The sequence below is a fragment of the Galeopterus variegatus genome, unplaced genomic scaffold, assembly GCF_000696425.1.
Source record: "Galeopterus variegatus unplaced genomic scaffold, G_variegatus-3.0.2 Scaffold2169, whole genome shotgun sequence".
NCBI classification, from domain to species: domain Eukaryota; kingdom Metazoa; phylum Chordata; class Mammalia; order Dermoptera; family Cynocephalidae; genus Galeopterus; species Galeopterus variegatus.
In genome coordinates this window covers 102,554-127,631 of record NW_007728280.1, presented here as the reverse complement: position 1 = coordinate 127,631, position 25,078 = coordinate 102,554, and the positions used below count along the sequence as shown (strand labels likewise).

At 55.3% G+C, this 25,078-nt stretch overlaps 1 protein-coding gene across 1 annotated transcript in view; it reads right to left on the bottom strand.

Annotated features, from left to right (window-relative positions):
- Positions 1-21,032, bottom strand: part of PRR5 (proline rich 5 (renal)) — a 29,831-nt gene extending 8,799 nt beyond the window's left edge. The window contains exons 1-4 of the mRNA XM_008580839.1: positions 20,939-21,032; positions 10,000-10,080; positions 3,528-3,576; positions 1,826-1,883 (exon numbers count right to left, since the gene is read on the bottom strand). Of these exons, the coding sequence (XP_008579061.1) occupies positions 1,826-1,862 (37 nt within the window). The 5' untranslated portion in view covers positions 1,863-1,883; positions 3,528-3,576; positions 10,000-10,080; positions 20,939-21,032. The remainder of the gene's footprint in view (positions 1-1,825; positions 1,884-3,527; positions 3,577-9,999; positions 10,081-20,938) is intronic.
- Between the last annotated feature and the right edge of the window lie 4,046 nt (positions 21,033-25,078).

Genomic DNA, 25,078 nt, shown 5'->3' with positions numbered 1-25,078 from the left:
GTACTCATGGGGATGGAACCCATCCAGCCGCACAGTACTAAGATGGGGACACTGAGGCCAGAGAGGAAATGATGAGTCTGTGGCCTCATGGAGCCCCCCTGGAGGCTGGGGCTCCTGACTCCCAGCCTGGAGCTCCGTGCCTGTCCCTGAGTCCCAGGGAGGTTGGATGGGGCTGGCAAGGCAGAGGGGGATGCTGAGCCCCCAGGTGGCGCTCCCCAGGGCTGCCCTCTGCCCCTTCCGCTGGGCAGGCGCTCCCACTGGGAGGCCCTGGCTGCTTCAGGCACAGGTCCACGAGGACACACAAAACTCCCCTTCTCTGACAATCCCCAGCACTCCTGGGCTGGAGCTGGTGGGAGGGTGGCCGGCGCAGGCACCGCCGGATTGTGCTGAGTCAGGAGAGGGCTGTGGGAGGGCACAGGTGCCAAATGTTCATGGCTCTGTCCTGCTGGCTTAGATGCTGCCTCCTCCAGGAAGCCATCCCAGATCCCGGCCTGCCTGTGCCTCCCTGCCTGGTCTGATGGTTCTCACAGCCCTTCTCATGCTTCTGGCCTTGGTTGGTCCCACCCAATGTGCACAGTGGAGTGAGAAAGGAACACAGGACATGCAGCTCCAAGTTCACATGGCGCACACCTGGCCCCCAGGCCTCAGTCTGCTTCTCTGTGAAACGGGCTAACATCCCTTCTTTCCAGGGTCAGAGTGAGGCCTTGAGGAGGAAGCTGGAGCAGCAGAAGGAAGAGTGTGGGCTCGAGAGCCGCTGCCTGCTTTGTACCCCGGCTCTGCCACATGGCAGCCATATGGCCTGGGGGAGATACTGACCCTCTCTGTGCCTCGGTTTCCCCATATGTTCAGTGATGATAACAATGGTGCCTCCTTCACAGGGCTGCTGGGATGAAATGAGGTAGCAGATGTAAAGCACTCAGGACAGACTAGCACAGCGAGCACACGCCCTGCGCCTCGCACAGGCAGGCCCTCGCAAACGAGGCTCGGTGTGAGCTGCGTCCTCCCGTCATCTGGCCTTTCTTTAGGCCAATTCACTCCTGCAAGGAAGCGCTTCCTGGCAGGCGGTCCCGGCTCTCTGCCCACGTGCTGAGGCCCAACCCAGGCAGGGAGGCCAGCTGGGACCTCGGGGGCCTACCGGAGGGCAAAGGGTGTGGAGTCAGGCAGACCTGGGTTCGAGTCCTGCCTCCGCCCTTCATCTATCGCGTGGCCAAGGACAACTCACCTGTCATCACTGTCGTCCCCACTTGGGAACAATGACCCAAAGGGCCTCATTTAGTGGGTGTGAGCATGAAAAGAGAAAACTCACCTGAACACCCATCGCCAAGCTCAGGACACCGGCTCCCTCAAGGCATGGCCCGCTGCCCCTGCCCCTTCCTTTCTGAGTACCAGGGCCTTTGCCCTAAACCAGTTCTCCAATCCTCAAAGGCCCTGACGGGGGTTCTCACAGGCCACTGGGTGGGATTCACCAAGGCCAGAGGGTGCGACAGGCAGTGAGGAGGAACGGGGGTTTCTCCTTGACAACTCACAGCTCTCCTGGGCTCCAACAAGGCTGGGGGCAGACTCTCTCCTCAAGGTCCCCTCAGGCACGTATCTTGGCCCTGTTACCCCTGGGGCTGTTTCTGGCCCTTCCAAGCCACCCTGACTAGAGAACCACGCCTCCCACCCAGAGCCCCAGGAGGTCCTGGCAGGGCCGTGATTCTCAGCACGCACACCTGCTGTGCCACTGTCCTGTGGCACCAGCCACCATGCCCAGCAAGCCCAGCAGCCAAGCCAGCATGAGGCTTGGCCCTGCACATGGTCCGAGCCACGGGACCACCAGACTCACCCTCGTAGAAGCGGATCTTGTCCCGAAGGATCACCATGCCTTTCGTCAGCAGCTGGTTCTGAAGGTAAACACAGAGGTGCTGTCGCTGCCCTGTGGGTGCCCCAGGCTGTCCTGGCTGGCAGCAGGGCCCCCAAGAGTCCACCCACAAGCAGCCGAGGCCCAGAGAGGGCAAGCAACTCGCCGAGGTCCCGCAGCCCACCTGCTGCATGGCTTGAACCTCAGCTTACCTTGGGAGGCAACTACTGACCCCCTCTGGGGTTGTCACAAGACAGGAGGGGCTGCAGGAACATCCTCTGAGACAGGCCGAGCCTGGAGCCTCCTGCACTGGGCTGAGCCAGGCAGGTGGGCTGCCTTGTACATCCCACGGTGAAAGAGGAGGACTTGGAAGAAGAGGGGGGCTAGCTGCTGAGGCCTGGCCTGCTGGCCACCATCACACCCCACGGGCCCTGTGCACACTGCCTGGGGGATCTCGGCTGAGAATGAAAGCATGGGACAGCAAGACCCATAATTGCCAAAAGGTGGCAACAACCCATGTGTCTAGCAACAGACAAACGGACAAACAGAATGTGGTCTCTCCATACAACGGAACACTATTTGGCCATGTAAAGGAATGAGGTACTGAGTCATGCTGTGACGTGGACAAACCTTGAAAACATGATGCTCAGTGCAAGAAACCAGACTCACAAGGCCATCTACTGTGTGACTCCATGGATATGAAACGTCCAGCATAGACAGATGCACAGACACAGGAAGCAGGGTGGTGGCTGCTGCTGGCTGGGGAGGGAGGGGATGGGGAGCGACTGCTAATGGGCATAGGGTGTCTTTTTGGTGTAATGAAAAAGTTCCAGAATTAGATAGTGGTGATGGTGGTACAACTTTATGAATACACTAAAAACCACTGAATTATATGCTTTAAATAAGTGAATAGTACAGTATATGAATTTCACTTCAATTAAGCTGTGAAATAATTTAAAAACCTCTAAAACTGGGCAGGCCATTAGCTCAGGGGGTAGACGTGCCGCTGACACACCAAGGTCCAGGTCTGACCCTGTACTGGCCAGCCACCAAAAAACCAAGAAAACCCCAAACAAATAAATGAAAACCCCTAAAACCATATGACATGAGGAACCGCAGGCCCATCCTCACCCCACCCACTGGGCAAGGGGACACTTGCTCTGGGCCTGCATGAGATGCCCTGTGGTGCACAGGGCCCCAGCCCCTCCCAGGCTGTGTGATCTTGGGCCGGTCACTTCAGCTCTTTGAGCCCCAGGTCCTGTGTGCTCATCGACTGCACAGGCCTGTTGGCCACACAGGGCACAACAAATGTTATGTGCCTGGGACAGAGGCCTGGGGTGATGCTGATGCCACGGCTACGACCGTCACCATGTTGCCCATGGCACTGGGCTGTGCTCATGGCACCAAATGACGTCTGTGAACATTCTGGGAGGGGTGGAGGGATGACTGCAGGTCCAACCATGTGCCAGGCACAAGGCTATGATTTCACCTGCATCTTATCATTTAACCTTTATGACAATATGCATTGGCTAGATGGAGAAACTGAGTCACAGAGAGGCACTTCTTCTGAACCCAGGCAGACTGCCGTGGAGCCAGTGCTCTGTGCCCACCAAGAGCAGTTGACCCCGTCCTTTCTGGATAGCTCAGGAAGCGCACCCAGCCCGGCTGGAGAGCAAAGCCCACCCACCTGCAGGTACTCCGTGAAGAAAGACCCCAGCTCCGTCTTCAGCAGCTGCCTGTGGGCAGGAGGGGAGATGATACTGAGTCAGAGACCACATGGAGCTGGCATGGGGGTACCTGGTGGCCGGGGTGGGGGCCTCCCAGGCAGCAGGAGACCAGCCGTTCAGCCCAACAACACGAGGGTGGACAAGTCCCACCGACCCAGTGGTGAAGGGGCTGATTGCACGTCCAGCACATCCCCCCACCCATTTCACAGAAGAGGAGGTGGAGGGGTCCCAAGAGGGAAAATGAATGCTGCTGTGCCTCGCACTTTCTTGAGCAGACACCTGGCAGGGCTGGGCCTCCAACACCTGCCCAAATCCCAGAGCCTGCAGATGCCCACAGCCCCTTCTCCCTCCCCCTGCAGAGCGTCTTCCCAAGTGTTTCCTCCTTTACTCCAGAGAAGCTCCTTCAGTCTTCACCGACCCAGCGGCAGGCACTGATTGGGGCTCCCCTTCTACAGGGGAGGCAAGAGAGGCCCAGAGAGATCAAGTGACTGGTCCAAGGCCACACATTACACAAGAGTGAGAATCTGAACCGTGTCCTTGACACTCAATGCTGACAGTTCCTCCCACTGCACCTCCAGGAGCTGAGAGAAGGGAGAGTGTCACATTCCACGCCAACCACAGATTTTTTTTTTGTCCTTTTTGAGACCGGCTGCACCGCACTCAGCCAGTGAGCACTGTGAGCGCACCGGTCATCCCTATATAGGATCCGAACCCGCGGCGGGAGCGCTGCTGTGCTCCCAGTGCCGCACTCTCCCGAGTGCGCCACGGGCTCGGCCCCCAACCACAGATTAAAGACACAGGTGCTGTCAGTGTCAAGGACCAAGACTCAACATCACCGATAGTCTTTATGTTCTGAACCAAATACAGCAGAAATCTTAATTTTTTGGTTGTTATTCCCATTAGGAAAACTTCCTTGCAAGTCCTGAATTACAGACAGTCCTCACTTTGCATGGTTCCGATACACATACATTTCTGTTCCCATGGTTTAGTTAAATAACACTAGTCACCTAACAGCACAGTCCAAATTTCAGTCCCCAGGGCACATGAGCATCAAGTACGGTATCTGCTGCTAGCTCCCCAGCCCACAAATCACAATATAGGTAACAGATGTGCATGATGATCAGTGACCAATCAAATCACTTCCTTCAAAGCTGGCCTGTGATTGGTCCCTGAGCACCTACTGTGCAGTTCATGGGCAGACAGCAAAGCGTGTAGTTGTGCTGCCTCCTGGTCTCCCAGCGATCAATCCACACGAGGGTCTATAAAAATGGGTAAGCGAAAGAGGAATTGGCCAAAAGATGAAAGTGCCAGCAAACAAATAAATAGTAGTGATTCTCTGAACAGGCTCTGACAGGAAAACACTGTTCAAACTACTCTTGATAAGTTTTACTTTTTCTTTTATTCTCTTGATAAGTTTTTTACAAAGAAATAAAACACTTCTCAATGTTCCTAGTGTTTTAAATTACAGTGTACTAAATAAATATTCATTTTACTATCTTTCTCATTTCTCTATACATTTATACCCAACAGAGACCTTTAAATGTTCTGACAAAAGTTTTTAAAGATCTGGAACCATCATTATTTCTCCACGGATTACTAAACTCGGTTTGTACAATTTCAACATGCACAGTCGTTTTGAGGGCTCTGCACTGCTGTGCAGAGAGGACTGGCTGGATTTCTCAAAGGCAACACATTGAAGAAAAAGCCCAATTGGGGCTTGCTTTCTGTGGGGCTTTATTTGTCCCTCCCGCTCTACACCTGGCCACCAGGAGTCAGAGGGTGACAAAGTCAAATGCTCTCTTAACCTTGGATTTGGGAGCAGGCAGTGGATACTAGGAGGGGTCTGCCGATCCTGGCAGGGGACAACTAGGCATTGGGGGAAACAAAACTAAGGTCGCTTAAACCCAGGAGCACCACCGCCCCCAGTGGGACAGGCTGACAAGTTATGGGCACAGCTACCAGGCCTGAGGTGAGCCCACCATGGACTCTCTAACAGCAGGGAGGGAGAACCCACTCTAAGGGGAGCCCCAGGCCAGCCCGTGCATACTGGGAATAAAGAGATCCCACCCAAGAGAAGAAAAGGGGCTGTGGATGGCTTCAAGCAGCAGCACAGACCCCACAGCCTCAAACTGCAGCAGTGGAGTCCCAGGACATGGGACTGCAGCAAATCCCAGGCCCTGTAGGGGTAGGAGAGGACAGCCAGGCTGTCACCTGAGATTCAGCCTCAGGAAGGATGGGCGGGAAGGAGCTGGAGGATCCCAAGACAGCAGCCATGGGTGCCCCACCCAGAGGGGCCTGCTGGTTCCCGTCAGGGGCTGAGCCAGCAGGACCTCGTGCTGGAGCTGGGCAGGGGCGGATCATCTACGACTCAGCCAGGAGTCCAGGAGGAGGCAGGAGAGGCCTTGCAGTGACCAGAACAGGTAGTACGAACTCCTGCCCACAAACTCCTGCACCACCCTGGGGACTCAGCCACACGCTTCTCACAATCCAAGGCAGATCAGGAGCAGTCACACCGGATGCTGGAAAGAGGCTGCCCCAACTGATGCCCTGGCAGCACCCTGCAGAGATAGGGTGGCACGAGACCACAGAGGGTGGGGCAGCCCGGCCACTGAGCACAGGGAGAATGGCCTCGATGGCAGAGCACCACAAGGGCACCTGGGCTGCATACTAAGAAGGTGGGTGCTGTGTCTAAGAAGGTGGGTGCTGTGGATTAAAGGAATTGTGTCCCCCAAAGTTCATATATTAGAAGCTTAATCCCCACTGTAACTGCTGAGCGTAGGAAATCCTATTATGGTCATTAGAAGGTGGGGCCTTGATGAGGTGACTGGATTGTAGGACTGTGCAGTAGTGAATGGATTAAAAATGGTGGTCAGGGGCGTGGTTCTGAGGGCTTTGGAAGAAGAGCACGTTGTGCTGTGCTCACGTCGGCAGCACATATTCTAAAACTGGAACGATAAGAGAAGATTAGCATGGCCCCTGCACAGGGATGATGTGCAAGTTTGTGAAGTGTTCCATATTTAAAAAATAAATATGGCCAGCCCGTGGCTCACTTCAGAGAGCGTGGTGCTGACAACACCAAGTCAAGGGTTAAGATCCCCTTACTGGTCATCTTTTCAAAAAGTAAATAAATAAATAAGTGAGTGAGTGAGTGAGTGAGTAAGTAAAACCAAAAGGAGGCACGTCTCTCTCTCCATTCCACCATTTACTACCTGTGAGACTGCTGGCTCACTGTTGCCACCACCAAGACCCTCACCAGATGTGTTCCCTGCACTCTGGACTTCCCAGCCTCTGAAACGGTAAGCAGTAAGTTTCATTTTCTTACAAATTACCCAGTTCCAAGTATTTTGTTATAAGCAACAGAAACGGACTATGACAGTGGGTCAGGTGATGTGTCCTTTACGGACAATGCCATCCAAAAACATCAACATAAAAAGAGGCTTGGGTCCTTAAGTAGGCAGCCTTCTGCTACCCAGAGTTGACTTACTCTCTACGATTTCTATCTGTAAAAACGATTATGCAAACTGTGTTCATTCCTGTACCTTAGAAGAAAGGTTATCAAAGGAAGCAGTCCAGAAAGACGGCTAAATAGACAACCAGACTTCATCAAAATTAAAAACTTGTGCTTCTGGGCCAGCCCGGTGGCGCACTGGAGAGTGCGCCGCTTGGGAGTGCGGCGGCGCTCCCGCCGAGGGTTCGGATCCCATGTGGAGACCGGTTCCCGCTCACTGGCTGAGCGCGGTGCGGGCGCAAACCCGAGGGTTGCGAGGTTGCGATCCTGTTGCCGGTGCCCGGTACGGGCGTGACACCGAGGGTTGCGATCCCGGTACCGGTCAGTAAAAAAGACAAAAAGGAAAAAAAAAAAAACTTGTGCTTCAAAGGACACTATCAAGACACCGAGGGTTGCGATCCCGGTACCGGTCAGTAAAAAAGACAAAAAGGAAAAAAAAAAAAACTTGTGCTTCAAAGGACACTATCAAGACACCGAGGGTTGCGATCCCGGTACCGGTCAGTAAAAAAGACAAAAAGGAAAAAAAAAAAAACTTGTGCTTCAAAGGACACTATCAAGACACCGAGGGTTGCGATCCCGGTACCGGTCAGTAAAAAAGACAAAAAGGAAAAAAAAAAAAACTTGTGCTTCAAAGGACACTATCAAGAAAGTGAAAAGATTTGCAAATCACTATGTGGTAAGAGTCTAGATCCAGAGTACAGAAAGAATTCTTACAATTCATCAATAAAAAGACATAATCCAATTAAAAATGGGCAAAGAATATGAACAGACATTCTTCCAAAGAAGATGTACATGAAAAGCCCAGACGCACATGAAACATGCTCAGCATCATTAGCCATCAGGGAAGTGCAAATCGAAACCACAGTGAGGTACCATTCACAGCCGCTAGTATTGTCAGAGTCAAAAAACCAGAAAATAACAAGTGTTGGTGAGAATGTACAGAAATTGACCCCCCCGCTCATGTGCTGCTGGTGGGAGCGTGAAATGGTGCAGCTGCCGTGCAAGAGCTGGGCGGCTCCTGGAGAAGTTCGTGCACTGCAGCCTGACCGCGTGACCTGGCGATTCAGTTCCTAAGAGAAGTGGGAACACAGGTCCACGCAGTCCTGTACACTGATGTCCACAGCAGCACTATTAATAAAGGCAAAAAGTGGAAACAACCCAAATGGCCACCAACAGATAAGCTGATAAACAAAATGGTGTGTTTTCCACAAAATGGAATGTTATTCAGCCATAAGCAGGAATAAGCACTGACACGTGCCGCAGCATGGGTGAGCCTTGAAAGCATTACACTGAGAAGCCAGACACCAAAGGCCACCTGTTGTGTGATTTCACTTATGTGAAATGTCCAGAATAGGCAAATCCATGGAGAAAGAAAGTTGACGGGGATCTGCCAGGGCTGGGGGAGGGGGTAATGGAGGGTGACCGCTAATGGGCTTTCTTTCTGGAAGTAAATAGTGATGGTTGTACAACCTGTGAATATGCTAAAACCACTGAACTGTACACTTTAAAAGGAGAATTTTATGGGATGTGAGTTTTATCTCTCTCTCCCTCACACTCACACACACACACAGCCAGATGTCAAAGTCCCCAGTTGCTACTCACCATCCTGGGCCTCACCCCCTAACCCATGCCTGGGCACGGATGAGGGACTGTCACTAACCAGCCTTAAGAACTGAGGAGGAACATTCAGATGCTGGTGTAATCAATGGCTCCAGTCAAGGGCTCTCTCATGGGATCAGAGCTGGTGACCAATTATGGATTTAATGCATAATTAACTTCATTTAATTTAATGTGGCCACAAATTTAATGTTGTGGAGAAGAGCTAAGGTGGGGATGAGGAGCAGTTCTGAAGGACCCACAGGCCTGGAGTCAGGATCCTGCTCCACTCGCTAGTCCTGTGACCGCAAGTGACCCACTCAACTGCTCTGTGCCTCGGTTTCCTCATCTGTAAGATGGACACAGTAAGGCGCCTGCCCCTCAGGGCTGCAGTGAACAGCAGATGGGTGTGAGGTGTGGAGAACTCTCGGCCCAAGACTGGCACAGAGCAAGGCCTCAGTAAAAAGACCCTGTTACTATTACTTAAACATTCCTGGCACCTAATTTTGGACTGGCTCAAAAGACGATGCCCCAAGTAACGTCGAGGCCATCGAGGATTCATCCTTACATAAGGGCCTGCTCATCTCTGCCACACGGCGGGGGGTGCCCATGGATGAGAAGCTGGCCCTGTCTGGCTTCCTCTGGGATTCCCGCCTCGAATAACAAGAGGGATTTAACTGCCTCTTTTCCCAGACATCCTTTTGACACAGGGGCAGAGTAGCAAGGGTCAGGGCAGGAAGGAAACGCCTCCTCGTGGCAGCTGTGTGACTCTGGCAAGTCTCCCGACCTCTCTGAGCTGCAGCCTTCGCCACTACAAACTGCCTCCGAGGGCGCCCGTCCATCCCCGGCTACCTCAGAGCCCCTCACTTCCAGGCTGCTCACGGGAAATGAGGGGCGTCTGGCCGGCTGTAATTGCTTTTCCGGGAATGACACTCCAGTCATTAGGCAGGTGGGTCCTTCCTCTTTAACAGAATAAATATCCTTCATGGTGCTCAACACCGGCTGGGAATGAGGGTGTACCTCAAGCCCCTGTCCCAGCTCCACCCTGTGTCCCCATGAAGCACATCCTCAGGAGGGGTGGGGGCGCAGGCTCGCCAGGCCTGAAAGTGGCTGGTGGAGGTCAAGGCCCTGCAGAGCTGGGGAGACCAAGTCCTGGCCCAGTGGCCACCGCCTAACACAAGCCTTGCCCTCCTGCTGGCGGATGGCCTCTAAGGGTGGAGCCCAGCGTGGCCGGTGGCTCAGGGGCCTGGCCGAGGTCTCCCACCCTGGGCAGAGCCCTCCCTGCCACTGACAGACCCAGGCCCAACGGGGGACCGGCAGGCACTCACCGGACGCCTTCGTTGAGGCTGAAGAGCTCCTGGTCAGGCAGCCCCTTGTGCTGGAAGACAGCAATCACCCCGTCGTGGATGCTGCACGTGGAGGGAAGAGGAACATTGCTGTCCAGAGGCCCCGAGACCCCTCCCCACTGCCCGCCAGGCCTCCCTTCCTCCTCTCTCCCGCCCAGCCCCTCTAGCTCTGACCAAGGAATGGGGAACGCCTGTCCTTCCTCTTAGAGAGCAGGTCCTAGAGGGCAGGGATCAGCCGTCCCTGCAGGACCCTGTCCACACCCCCATTCAGACCCCAAGACCCTGCATCTCCTGCCCTGCCCTCCCGGGACCCAGGCCTGTGTCACCAGGAAGCTCCTATGCATCCTACACACCCGCACTCACTCTGCGCCCAAACTCTGTTTCCTCTCCTGTGCTCCTAAACCCTCCATGTCCAGGCCAGAAACCGGGGGACAACCTCCGATTATCCAAGTCCTGCTGACCTTTGCCTGCTCTACATGTGTTGTCTCTGGTCCCTCCCCCACCTCCGCGGCCACCCCCGAATTCAGGCCCATCATGGCGTTCCTACACAGCAGCAGTGTCACCTCGAGCTTCCATGTTCAGGCCAGAGGGAGTGCAAACAGTGCCAGTCTGATTATCTCTCCCACCCTGCTGACCAAAACCCTCTGAAGCAGGGGATGGTGAGCATTACTGCGAAGGGCCAGGGACTAAATCTCCCAGGCTTTGCAGGCCATCCGGTCTCTGCTGCAACTACTCAACTTTGCTGTTGTGGTGTGAAGGCAGCCGTAGACAACACACAAAGAAATGTGCGTGGCTGTGTTCCAATAAAACTGTATTTACAAAAACAGGTAGCAGGCCAGATTTAGCCCATAGGCCAGAGCTTGCAGACCCCTACTCTAAAGCCTTCCTCACCACAAGATCCAAGGTGCCCTTGAGCTGGCCCCTAACCTCTCGGAGCACTGCACACCCTGTGTTAACTGCACCCAGCTCCACTGGGGAAGGTGCCATGGCCCACAGGACCTTTGCACATGCCCCATCTTCTGCTTGTTTTCCCTGCCCCTCCCCCACTCCCACCCACTCAGTTCCTCCCTTCGGATTACAGGCCATCATGGGCTTTCACAGCATTTGTCAGTGTGTATATGTGATTATTTGATTAACTTGTCTCCACTGCTATGTACAGATTTTGAGAGGGCAGGGCCTGTGTTGTTCGTGACTGTGTGCCCAGTCTCTGGCTCAAGGGAAAAGCTTGATAAGTACTGGGGAAAACTTCATCCTCACCTTCCAAATCCACTCAGTCCTGAAGTCCGACCCATTTCTACCTCCTAGATCTCTCTACGCACCCTTCCCTTGCTCGCCTAGACCTCTGATTACACCAGCCCACCTCCTACCTCCCCACTGCACCCACCCTCCAGTCACTTCCCTGCTGAGGGCTCTGTGAGGTGGCCACTGCCCTCGATATGGCCCAAGGTCCTGCCCATGGCATTCCAGGCTCCTCCAGACATGGCCCCTCCCCACACTCCCGGGCACCCTGAGCTCTAACCCCACAGAGTACTGGACCCTCCAGACAGTGCCATGTGTCTGGGTCTTGGTACCCATTGCCCTTCCTGCCTGGAAGATGCTTCTCCTCCCTGTCCACTAGGCAAGCAGCTATTCATCTCGGGGCCTTGACTCAGAGGCCACCACCTCCAAGAAGCCCCCCGGCCTGCTCCCATCCCATGCAGAGTTGCACACAAGCACTCTGCTGATTCACCTTCCTGTTAGTTCCCACCGCCAGCCACAAGCTCCCAGGGCGAGAACCAGGTCTGGGTGGCACGCTGCCTTCCACCCAGGGCCAGCTGATCTAAAGCTCACACCACAGACCAGCAGCTACACTTCTCAGCTTGGAGGGGACAGCTGGCTACATGCTGCCACCCACACCGTGCAGCAGGCAGCAGCCACTGTGCTTCTTATACTCTTGTCTGCTTTCATTAATTCCACCCTTTCCTGGGACTGGCTGCCCATTTTGCAGATGAGGAAACCAAGGCCCAGAGAGGCTAAGACCTCTGCCAGAGACCACAGAGCTAGCGAGTTGGACCGCTGTGCTTGCCAACAGCTGCTCCCTCCCCAGGCAGCATCCCCACATGGAGGTCTGGGCAGGGCTTCCTGTCTCTGTGCCCCAGAGAAGGCAGTGCAGGGCAGGGCAGAGGCCTCACAGGCCTTGCATCCCAGATTTGTCAAGGAGGCTCTGAGCAGTGCAGGATCATGCCCAGCTTCCACAGCTGGTTCCTGACCCAGCCAGGCCAGAGGCTGAGACCCAGCTTCATCCAGGAGTTACCCTCGCAAGGAGGCTCTGAGCAGTGCAGGATCATGCCCAGCTTCCACAGCTGGTTCCTGACCCAGCCGGGCCAGAGGCTGAGACCCAGCTTTGTCCAGGAGTTACCCTCAGCTTCTCAGCAGCTGCTTCGCTGGCTAAGATGTGCTGGACACACATCATCTGACCGGTGGTGCCAACTACCCAGGGCTCTGGTGTCAGAACACTCCTTATTTGCGTGCCCAGGGATGTGTGTTCTCTAAGTCCTGCTTCTTGTCTGTAACATGGAAATCACGAGAGTGTCACCCGCAGGCTGCTGTAAGGAGCAGGTGCCTGGCCCAGGGTGGGGGCTCACTGTGTGCTCACGGACCCAGCCCCACAAAATTGTCACAACAAAGCTGCCCCCCCACCCCTGTTTTTGCAGACCCTCCAGCTTTTATTACAAAAAAGAACATGATCGCAGCCCAATTTTCCAACAAAATTCACCTACTCCAAGTTTGATTTGGTCGGGGCCTTGCTCCTCATTTACAGACTAAACGAAGGTAAAAATCCCACTGGGAGTCCACCGGCTGTTAGGAAGCCAGCTGTCCCACATTAGCCACTATCCTGAATCTCAACAGCTGAACTGGGCGGCTGGAGGAGCCTCAGGGGGTGTGGCGGGTGGGGATGTTCCTGCTCTGGGGCCCTGGATGGAGGTCCCATTGTCTGAATCCAGAAGTAGCAGAGGTGCCAGCAAGGCCAAAGGTCCTGAGGCAGGAGGGAGCTGGAAGGAGCCAGTGCGGGTGGGGCCTTTGGGGCTCAGAGCAGCCCCCAGGGGTGGTCCTGTTCTCAGGGACCAGTCCTTACAGCTTCTCTGTCCTTCCTGCTCTTCCATTCACCTTCTGGAGGGACCCTGCCCACTCTGATACCCCTGCACAGAGGTGACCCTACACTAAAGTGTCTCTGGACAGAGTCCCTGATCTGCCTGAGGCCCTTTGGGGTCTGGCACCCACACCCTGTCACTTGCACCCCCTGCCCAGCTTGAGCTGCCCTGGCTTCTCCTGCTCCTTCAAGGAACTGCATCCTCCTGCCTCAGGGCCTGTCCTTGCTGCTTTCTCCACCTGTCCTCGGGAAGCCTCCCCCGACCCCCAGGTCAGACCCATCCTTGCTCACACACACACACAATCTTTTTCAGGGAGGAGAGATCTATTTGGCTTCCTATTAAACCTCTCTTCCCCCCACCCCTACCTCACACGGGCGCAGCACAGAGAAAGGCCCAAAGAGGACCCCTCACGAATGAGCTGACGCCCTTGGATTCGGCCAACACAGGCATCTGAGCATCTCCTGGGCTCTTCGCCTGTGACGTTCTCCTGTCGCACTCTCCATCCCCACCCCACCCCAACCTCCTGCCCTCGGGTGGACCCTGAATTTCTTCCCCCAGCCCCCGCCTGGTCCAAGGTGCAGGCCTGGGTTTGAATCCCAGCTGTACCCTCATTGACTGTGTGCCTTGGCCAAGTTACCTAATCACTCTGTGCCTTGGCGATCTCATCCATGGCACGATATTAATAAGCACAGTGCCTGCCTCCTGCAGTCCTGTTTGTTCTGTTCCAGGGAGGGGTATGTGTCCACCACGCCGCAGCCACACCCCACCCAGGGGCCCCCTGCAGCCTGAGTGGTTTTCTCAGTCTCCTTCTCTAACCACCAGCCTGTGGTGGGGACTGTTAGACCCCAGGTTACAGAAGAGTGAGGCTCAGAGAGGCCAAAGCACAGTCACACAGCTTGATACTCAGCACCGCCACCAGGCCCTGCCCCCCGGCTGCTCAGGAACTCTGCCCCCCCAAACCCTTGGGCGGGGGAGGGTGCACGGGCTGGACCCCACTCCTTCCCATTTCTCTCTAGCTCTAGGGGCTCCACGTTCTTTCCAGAGTCCAAGTTGGGTAAACAAGAAACCTTGGTGTGTGCCATTTGGGGAGAGAGGAAGGGTGGGGAGAGTGGGAGGACCTCATGTGACTTGCCATCTCCCCAAAATAGAAGTGAAACCCCAGCTGTCCCGGCCTGGGGCTGCCCAGACCAGAGGCGAGAAGGGCTGGTGGGGGCACTGGCAAATGGTCCCACGGAAAGCACAGGAGCCTCTGCACGGGCCTCTGCATAAGGCCCGAGTGGAAGTTGCCCACGACCTCCCTCTCCCAGCTTAGGACCACCTCAGTTTTCCCTCTGGCCCGTCTATCAAAGGGTGCCAGAGCGCCAGTGTCCTCATTTGTACCTGGTAGGGGGGGGTGTCATGCCCAGCCTCAAGAGATGAAGTGGGGGAGGGTCAGGAACAATGTCTGTTGGCCCCCTCTTCAGGGTAAAAGGCACCGGGAGGTAGGTGACTCTGAACCAAATCCCACCCCCATGCTGGGCTTCAACTTGACTCTCTGGAAAATGGGACTGATAACAGCATCTCCAGGCCTGTGGCGTGCTCACCTGCTCCTCAGCAAACAGCTGTCTCTCATGTCCTGGTTTCAGCCTACTTGGCTGAAGCCCCCCACCCACCCCACACCCCCGTGCGAGGCTGCAAGGGCTTGGAGTGTTTCTCCGAGGGTCACCTGCCTAGGTAGGCAGGCACCTGAGCCCACTCAGCAAACTGGGGCTCTGATCCACCTGTGCTGCAAGGGCTGTGGAGGGGGACAGTGGTGTGTCTGTGTCCTCCCCTGGCTGCCTGCCTGCCTACCCTCAGGCCCCCTCTGCCTCACTTCCACCTCTGCCTGTCCCCTTCCCAGCCTGAGGCAGGGCACTGGAAGGCTGTGGGTGGGGAGTCAGAAGTGGTGGCCCGGGGACATGGTGGGGAGGGAGAGGGCCCAGGGTATGCGTTTCCTGTGGCTGCTGTAACAGACGACCACTAACTTAGCGGCTCCAAACATCTCATCTGTCCTCTTACAGTTCTGAAGGCTGGGAGTTCTAAATCAGTTTCACAGGCTCAAAGCAAGGTGTGGGCAGGGCTGGTTCCTTCTGGGTGGGTCCCTTTCCGTGCCTCTTCAGTTTCTAGAGCTGCCCACATTCCTGTCTGTCCTCCACCTTCAAGGGCAGCAGTGCAGGGTCTTCCACTCTGTCTGCTTCCATCGCTGCATCTGCTCTCCGACTCTGACCCCCTGCCTCTGTCTCATAAAGACCCTGTGATGACACTGGGCCCACCTAGATAAATCCCTAGATTTTATACCTATCTCTAGATCTTTAAAGTAACCATATCTGCAAAGTCTTTTCTGCTGTGTAAAGTGTCACACTCACAGGTTCTGGGAACTAGGACGTGGACTTGAGGGGGCCATTATTCTGCCGACCACACCCTGACTGCTTCAGAGGGGCAGTGGCTCAGGACCCAGTGCCTGATCTAGAACAAGTAGGCAAGGGGGGGTGGGCACCAAACGCATGCCCCACCAGCCTCCAACCCACCATCGCCCAGCCTGGAGGCTTCAGCCAACATCCTCCGGCTTTTTAGAGCACCCCATAAGCTGGTGGCATAAGTGCATGTTTTGAGATTAGACCTGGGCTGGATCCCAGCTTCCGCCCCAACTCACTGTATGGATCTGGGCAGTCCCTGCACCTCTCTGAGCCTCAGTTTGCTCATCTGCAAAATGGGGGTATTGAGGTCCACATTGTGGGTTGTTGTGGGATGAAAGGGGCTCATCTGTGCCCAGGGTTTGGCCAGCGCCCAGCACAGATCAGAGTGTGAGCGTATGGCACTGCCCATGCAAGGGGCACTCAGTGCTGCTGGAAGGAGACTTGGGTGCAGCGTACTCCATGATGGTTGGGCCCAGTGGCCCCAGTGGGCTCCTGTGCAGGACTAGGGGACTGCAGATAACATTCCTTAGGCCCCTGCCTGTGTCCCCACCAAGATGACCACAAGCTATGGAACACAGCTCTTACCACCAACACCCACCTTGCCCTAGCCCCAGCTGGGGCGTGAACATATGTGAGTCCCTGGGTAGGGCATTATGTCAGCCCTGGGTTGAGACCCCAGATCCTGATATTAACGAGGCATCTTCATCAAGTCCCTTTTCTCCTCTGGCCTCAGTTTCCCTATGTGTAAGCTGAAGACAGTCACCCTAGTTCTGGAGGTGGGTCTGTGGGGAGTGAGAGGTGAAGCCCACGTGCCCGTTCTGTGTGCAGCGCCGGATGGCACATGCTCTGTGCCGCTCCTGCCTGCCCAGGGCCTCCAGCTAACGTGGGGCGGGCTCTAGCTTCTAAAGCTTCGGGCATTCAGGCAGACCCAGGCCTGGCAAGGAGAAGGTGCTCTGTAAGGGTTAACACCCTTTGGCCCAAATGCACATGGAGGGGCCTTGTGTTGCGGTGGGCCTGCAGGGATGGGGTTTGGGGAACTCCCCCCCACCCCTAGCTGGGGTCTCCTATGGTGGTTGGCTCTGCTGGGAATCCCCAGATAGAGGTGGGGGGCACTGGCTGGGCACTGACTCAGAGGGCTTGGACACCTCCATGTGCCCCCCTTGGTATGCTGGGGTCTGCTTTGGATCTTGGGCATCTTCTAGGAGCTTCTCTGGAGCCCCTGGGGGTGGGGAGGCAGGAGAGGAACGGAGAGCACATCCCTGCATTAGGCAGAGGCTGAAGCCAGGCCTGGGTGTGAGCACAGAACCACCCTGAGCATGCCTGCAGGCTGGGGGCCAGGTCAGAGGGTCGCCACGCTGTCCTGCCCAGCTGCGACCTCTACCCAGCTCCTCACAGCCCAGCTCCTGAGGTTGGCCTGCACGCCCTCCCTTCTCCACACTACCTCAATCCTGCCTGCAGGGCACACTCCAGTGGCCACTCATGTGGTACCTGCTCCTCTGAAAACACAACCCGGCCCCTCAGCCCAAGAGTGAGAGCTTCCTGGAGCTGACGGCCCCCTGTGGGCATGAGGTCCAGACCCTGCAAGGAGTGGACTGGGGCTGCCAAGGGTGAGGGCGGAACACAGGGACAGACAGGGACATGGGCCCTTGAGGAAGGATGGAGAGAGGGAATGAGGACTCTGGGTGGGAGTGGCAGGTAAGCCTTCTGGGGCCCATGCAGAGAATCGGATCCTCCTATGTCACCGGCCCAGCCCGGGAGTGCCCTACAGGTACACATGTGCACAGTCCCAGCACTCAGCACAAGCCTGGCACGGGCAGGGGCAAAACCTGCCCAAGGAATAAGCAGTAGGTGCTCAGCAAACAACTTCCGAAAGTTCATTACGGTCTGCAAGGGAGGCCCAGGCAGCTGGCCAGCCAGCCGGGCATCCACCGCTCACTTATTAATGCTTCCTGCACACCTATGGAATGCACGTGCTTGGAGAGAGAGGGACGCAGGACAGCCAGTGACAGGTCAGCGCTGCAGTGGCGCCGGTTTATCTTCTTCCCGGCACTAAGCGCGACCTGCAATTACCCAGTCTGTTTACTTGTCTCTGTAGATATGCATAAAGCAAACGTACTTCACGGGGCCTGGTTTTCCAAAGCCTTGCAGTTTCAAATATTGACCTTACAAAAACCAGTAAATTTTCCCCAGGCTATATAGTCTCTGTTGTAAGATAAAGAATTGTAACACAGCAAGGTTGCTGGCTCAAAGACACACAGGTTACTGATTGATACGTAAAGATACTGGGAAATTGCTGTATTGCTGTAAGAAGAGAATGTTTGCTAAAATCAAGCTTTTGTTAGTGGATCGACTTAATTACATGTTACCAGCTTCTACTGTTAAACTTGTTAAACGGTACTTAGCAAAAACCCCACCTGTGTTCTCTTCCTGGTCTGAAGAATAAATGCCGGAAGAGAACCCCAATTTGTGGTTAATTTCCCAAACGGAAGGCATGCCTCTATCTTGAGGGTTCCAGGAGATTAACCCCTTTCTGGGTCTTCTCACTGCTCAGAAGAGATGGGCTTTGAGTAATCTTTGGCAGCTCCATCACCCAGGGGAAAAGGGTGACAAATCCGTGGGAGGCAAAGCAACACGTCTCCTTGTTCATTCTCAGACTCCTACCTCCATGGATGGACTCTAAGCTCCAGGAGGCAGTTCTCTGCTGAATCTATGCCCTGGGCCCAGCCCAGTGCTGCCACAATGAATGAATGAATGAATGAATGGCTGAGAACACAGATTTGATTCTCATGGCAGACTGAGCTATGCATTTTTGCCCCATGTCCAGATGAGGAAACAGAGGTGCAGGGAATTTAGGGGACATGCCCAGGGCCACTGAAGTGGATTGAATAGTGTCCCCAGAAATTCATGCCTACCTACAACTTCAGACCTTACTTGGAAATAGGGTCTTTGTAGATGTAATTAATTAAGAATCTTGAGATGAAATTATCCTGGATTTAGGGTGGGCCCTAAATACAATAATGGTGTCTTTTAAGAGAAAGGTGAGGGAGATTTGGACACAGAGAAGGCGGCCATGTGAAGACAGAGACTGGAGTGATGCTGCCACAAGCCAAGGAGCCACCAGAAGCTGGAATAGACAAGGAAGGATCCTCCCCTCGAACCTTCAGAGGAGCACAGTCCTGCCAACGCCTGGACTTTGGACTTCTGGCCTTCAGAACTATGAGAGAATACATTCATGCTGTGTTAAGCCACCGAGTTTGTGGGCATTTGTTACAGCAGCCCTAGGGAACTAAAATGGTCACACAGACAAAAGGGGATGATGCATCCTGGACTCAGAGTGAGGAATCCACAGCAAGCCAGGACCTGCAGGCTGACACAGCTGTCCCTGACTGCCCGAGGCTGCTGTCCTGTGGGGCCCTCACAGGGAGAACCATACGAGAGGGGGCAGGCAGACAGGGACCAGAAGGAGTCCCCTGGTACCCCACTGTTTCTGCACAGGGACTAGGCTGGGGAAGGCAATTTGCCTCTCCCTCAGCTCAGCCCCGACACCTGCCTGGGGAAGAGAAGAGGGCCTCAGGCTCTGCTGCATCCTATGCAGGTGATGGGTGATGTGTGATGTGAGCAGGTCTCTTGGGTGCCCCATGCCCTATGCACCTCTAAATGGGAGGTAGTGGTAATACCTCCCTCGCTGGACTAGGATGTTGGCACAGCAAGCCAAGGGCCAGGAGTGGGGCTGGCCTGGGGCCTGGCACATGGAAGTGCAGCAAGCAGCAGCACCCCTGAGGCCTGAGGTGGGTGGGAGCTGACGTAGGTCCAATGGCGGGAGACATGGAGCCTTGCAGGTGCTGACAGAAGAGGGCTGGCGTTCTCAGCAGTCCACCAGGCCACTAAGTGAAAACCAGTGGTGGGACCAGTGGAGGTGACCTCTTTCTGCAAGGCCTCTGAACCAGCACCCAGCCAGTACTCCTACCTCTGTTTGGGGACCCTCAGCAGGAGACTCCAGCTGGAGGGTGGGGGGAGCTCACAAAGTTGCTGTTGGTGAGAGCTCAGGAACCAGTCCTAAGGAGCTCCCCAACCCCATCGCTACAGACATAGCCTGACACAAGTCTCCCGCATGAGTCTGGGCTTGAGTTATAAGTCACAGCGTACTTACTATGTGCCAGGCACTATGCTGAGGGCTTTATTATACACTTTTCCATTTAATCTCTATAACAGCCCCGTGAGGTGGGTACTACTATTCACCCATTTTATGGATAAGGAAATTGAGGATCAGAGAGGTTAAGTGACTTGCTCAAGGCCACACAGCAGGAAGGGGCAGAGTCGGGATTTGAACTAGGTCTGTTTGACTCTTTTCACTTAAGCCATGGCAGAGAAACAAGGAAGAAGACTGCTTCGATCTCCTCAATACTGCGAGAGAAGAAAACTAGAGTCCTCAACGGAGTTCTCCTTCACTGTTCCCACGCCAGCCCTGTAAGGAGGAATGGTATACCCATTGACAGAGAGGGAAACTGAGGCAGGAACGTCCCAGCCCTCAGCAGTCTGCAGCTTAGTAGGGGACATCTCACAAGTTTTCACTACTAGGTGTGTGTGGGCCGGGAGGGGGGCAGCACCCACAGTCTTCCCTGAACAGCCTGCCTCAAGCCCCACCATCTTCCTTTTGGTGTAAATATCTATTTTCGAAAAGGGCTCATGGGCGGACAGACTGGGGAATCCCAATAAATAAACCAACTCTTTTCCGGATCTCAGCCTTGCTCTTCAAACAAAGCTGGGGAAGGGGGTCTTCCCACGCCCCTGCTTGTCTGGGCGCGGCCCCGTGGGGGAGGGTCCTCTATGGAATGCCTGGCAGCTGCCGCACCCCTGCTGACAGCCGGGAGGACAGGGGGCCGCTCAAGGGAAAGCTACCCGCCCACCCTCGACCAAAGAGACCTTAAAGGCAGACACAGGAAACGCAGCCGCTACCCACCGACTGAGCCCGGGAGGCTCGTCTGCAAAACGGGAAAAATACTTCCTGCTCTGTTGACCTCCGGGTTGTCTCCGACACACGAGCGGAGACGTGGGAAGACCCCTGGCGGGAGACGGGCACGCGGGTCCCGGGCCCAGCCCGCCACCTACTGGCTGGGCGCTTTCAGACCAGCCCGGGGACCTCGGTCTCGTCCCTCCGTCTCAGGAACACGTTGCACTAAACTTCCCTCCCAGCCCGCACAACTCCGGCGGAGCACGGAGCAAGTTCCTTGTAAACTGTGAAGTGCCGCTCTGCCCTTGGCACGGTTCCTCGCTCGGCGTGGCCCCCCGCCGCGGACCGGCGTCAGGACCCCCTCCCCAGCCCGACCCTGGGGACCCGGGAGGGCGCGACCTTACCTGTTCCAGGTGGCGTTGGCGCAGGCCCGGCGCTGCTGCGTGCCCCGTTCGTCCGCGGCGGCGGCGGCCGGCTCTCTCTTGCCCAGGTCGCTGAGGCTGGTGCTGACAGAAGAGGGCTGGCGTTCTCAGCAGTCCACCAGGCCACTAAGTGAAAACCAGTGGTGGGACCAGTGGAGGTGACCTCTTTCTGCAAGGCCTCTGAACCAGCACCCAGCCAGTACTCCTACCTCTGTTTGGGGACCCTCAGCAGGAGACTCCAGCTGGAGGGTGGGGGGAGCTCACAAAGTTGCTGTTGGTGAGAGCTCAGGAACCAGTCCTAAGGAGCTCCCCAACCCCATCGCTACAGACATAGCCTGACACAAGTCTCCCGCATGAGTCTGGGCTTGAGTTATAAGTCACAGCGTACTTACTATGTGCCAGGCACTATGCTGAGGGCTTTATTATACACTTTTCCATTTAATCTCTATAACAGCCCCGTGAGGTGGGTACTACTATTCACCCATTTTATGGATAAGGAAATTGAGGATCAGAGAGGTTAAGTGACTTGCTCAAGGCCACACAGCAGGAAGGGGCAGAGTCGGGATTTGAACTAGGTCTGTTTGACTCTTTTCACTTAAGCCATGGCAGAGAAACAAGGAAGAAGACTGCTTCGATCTCCTCAATACTGCGAGAGAAGAAAACTAGAGTCCTCAACGGAGTTCTCCTTCACTGTTCCCACGCCAGCCCTGTAAGGAGGAATGGTATACCCATTGACAGAGAGGGAAACTGAGGCAGGAACGTCCCAGCCCTCAGCAGTCTGCAGCTTAGTAGGGGACATCTCACAAGTTTTCACTACTAGGTGTGTGTGGGCCGGGAGGGGGGCAGCACCCACAGTCTTCCCTGAACAGCCTGCCTCAAGCCCCACCATCTTCCTTTTGGTGTAAATATCTATTTTCGAAAAGGGCTCATGGGCGGACAGACTGGGGAATCCCAATAAATAAACCAACTCTTTTCCGGATCTCAGCCTTGCTCTTCAAACAAAGCTGGGGAAGGGGGTCTTCCCACGCCCCTGCTTGTCTGGGCGCGGCCCCGTGGGGCAGGGTCCTCTATGGAATGCCTGGCAGCTGCCGCACCCCTGCTGACAGCCGGGAGGACAGGGGGCCGCTCAAGTGTGAGGCCACAGGCAGCAACAGGTGCAAAGGTGCTTTATAAACTAACTCGTGTCAGACACAGTCTGCAAAGGGTCCCTCCTCAAGAGGATAGGAGGAGCCTTCTTGGACACTTGTCAATCATGCCCTCACATGTACATGACACTATTTTTTAGATTTTCAGACACAGTCTGCAAAGGGTCCCTCCTCAAGAGGATAGGAGGAGCCTTCTTGGACACTTGCCAATCATGCCCTCACATGTACATGACACTATTTTTTAGATTGTTTTTAGATTCCAAGCCAGATTTCATAGTCCGACAAGGATTTCCTATCCTATTACTTTAAAAAAATGATATAAAAGTACCAAAGCAATTACTGAATCGTCTTGGAAAAGAAGATGACTGTGAGAATTTAGAGTTACCTGAGGTTCAACCCTCAGTTAGGCTTTGGGGTTGCCCTCTTGTCCTTCGATGACTTTTTTCATCCTATGCCGTAAGCCGGGAGGGCAGGGACTGTAATCACGTGTTCACTGTTCCATTCCCCACGCCTAGCACAGTAGGCGCTCAACAAGTATTTGGCAGTCAAGGGTTTGGATCCCTGTACCCGCCAGCCACCAAAAATTAAAAATAAAAATAAAAAAGAAATAAATATTTGGCTGAATGGATGGATAAACATTTATCTCACAGGAGTAAAGGGATTAAGTTAGACCATATTGGTGAAAACGCTTTATGAAAGTTCCCACGCTGGAAGTTCCAGACGGGAGATAGAATCTCAGTCACTGCCACTGGTGTAAATGCAGCAAGCAGATGAAAAACGGTTTCCCACGCTGGGGCAGGCGCTCAGGGAGAAGGCTGGCTCTGTGTGGTCGGTGCATTCCGTGAGAAGGCAGGGCCTGGCTGGCAGGAGGGGCCAGCGGGAGAGAGGGAGGAGGGGCTCTGGATGAGAAACCGGAGGGATGATGGGAGGCTGTGGGTAAGGGCACCCTGAGGTGGGGGGAGGAGGAGGGAAGAAGAGGATGGGCTGCCAGGGGACTTGGTGAAAGGGGGGCTGGGCATGCAGCAAGGATCTGGGAGGAGAAGCGGCCAGCGGGACATTCTGGAGGCGGGAATGGCAGAGGCATTGGAAAGACATCTTAAAAAAAAGACATCTCTAGTCTGTACTAAATAATTAGCTGTAACCTCTCCCTGGCCCAGCCACAGATCTGTAAAATCTGTCTACACCCAACAGCCCAGTGCCATGAGTGCAGTGGAGACTCAGAGGCGACAGTGCCACCACCTTGTGTTAGGGCTGGTGACAGTGGTGATAGGCAGGGAGGGCACTGTGGGGGCGCTGCACAGCCCAGGGGAGCAGCCAGCTCATGGGGCCGGAAATCTGAGCCAGAGGCTCCTTCTGATAGGAGGGCGAGCTCTTGGCTGTGTGGCCAGAACTGGGGTCCACTTGACCCTGTTGCCAAGTCAGGTGACCTCTAGGGCCTCAGTCTGCCCATCTGTAAGATGGATGGGGTCGAGCTGCCAGAGATGAGTTTGTGGGGCAGGGGAGCTGAGAACTTACAAACCCCTTAGAGGCCACGTGCTCCCCACAGACAGGAGACATGACCGGGGTGCCTTTGATCCCTGTGGTGTGACTATGTTGTGGGGCTGGCCCAGAGTTTTCATCTTCATGGGCACAGTGCTGGGACTTTGGTGTTTACTTTCTGCAGACAGACTCAAAGCACCAGGACTTTGCTTCAGAAAGGCCCCCAGGGCTGGTTCAAATGCCCCTTCCCAGCCCCACCTGGGCCCCCCAAATCAGAATCTTTAGGGGCAGGGCCTGGGGATTGCTAACAATTGCAATGAGCATCTCAGTGGGCTCTCATGGTACCCTGGGGTCTGCAACCCCTGAGCCTGGCTCAGCCCTGCACTTTACAGATGGACAGCCTGACACCCAGGGAAGGGAAGAGACCACAGTAGGTTGGTGACGGGTCTTGAACCCAGAACTCTGGACTTTTAGTCCACTGGGATGAGGTTATGATCTCTGTAACACCAGCCCATTTCTGCATGCCAAGCAAAGGGGGAAGACAGCCTACCCCCGAAGGGGCCAGTTCAGGAGGGAGGGCCAGGGAATGGCACAGGAGCAGGGCAGAAAGGTGGCCACTTAAACATATGGCCTCATTTAGTTCTCAAAAGGCTGCCGAGTGGGGGTTAGAGGCCCCATTTTACAGACAGAGAAACTGAGGCTCAGGGAGACCAAGTCACATGCTTGAAGTCAAAGTCAGCAAGTGGCAGATCTGATGCCGGAGCGCAGCCAGCTGACAGGAGAGAGACAGCCCCCAGCTCCTTCACTCTCCTGCTGGCCAAGTCCTCAGTCGCCTTGCCCTGCCCACCTCCCAGGCACTGCCTGCTCCGGAGGGGTGCTTCTGCCCCCTGGTGGTGAAGCCTGGCCCTCCCCCAAAGCCAGCTCATGCACCCTGTGGAGCAGCCTGGTCAGTGGGCTCCACACCATGGGGTCCTGGGCACCCAGAGAGGGGCCTAGCTACATGCTGGGTGCGGGAAACCATGGGGGTGCCTGGCTCTGTTCCTACCGTCTGCAACAGCTGGGCACGTCCCATCCCTTCCCTGGGATGGTCACCCCACTGCCCTATGAGGGGGCTAGGTGGGGAGAGAAGATTCATGCAGAGTCATGGGGGGCACGCCAATGGCTTGGCAAATGCTGCTGTTGTGGTCACACGGTGGTAAGAAATTCCTGAGTCAGGGCTGGGTGAGTCCCTGTTACGAGCAGTGACTCCAGCATCGAATGGGATTAGGCTGGTCATCTCTGGGGGCCCATCTCAGCACACCAATTCTCAGTGACCATCCCAAAACTAGATGGCTGGCCAGTGTCCATGGCAGGATGGGCATCAGTGAGGCCTGTCGGAAGTGACACGTGTTGTATTTCATGAACGTGGGGATCTCACAGAGGCTCCCCCATGCCAAGCCTGGGGTGGAGGTGCCACCACCAAAGGCAGGTGGTCCCACCCTCAAGTTGCTCCAGAGGA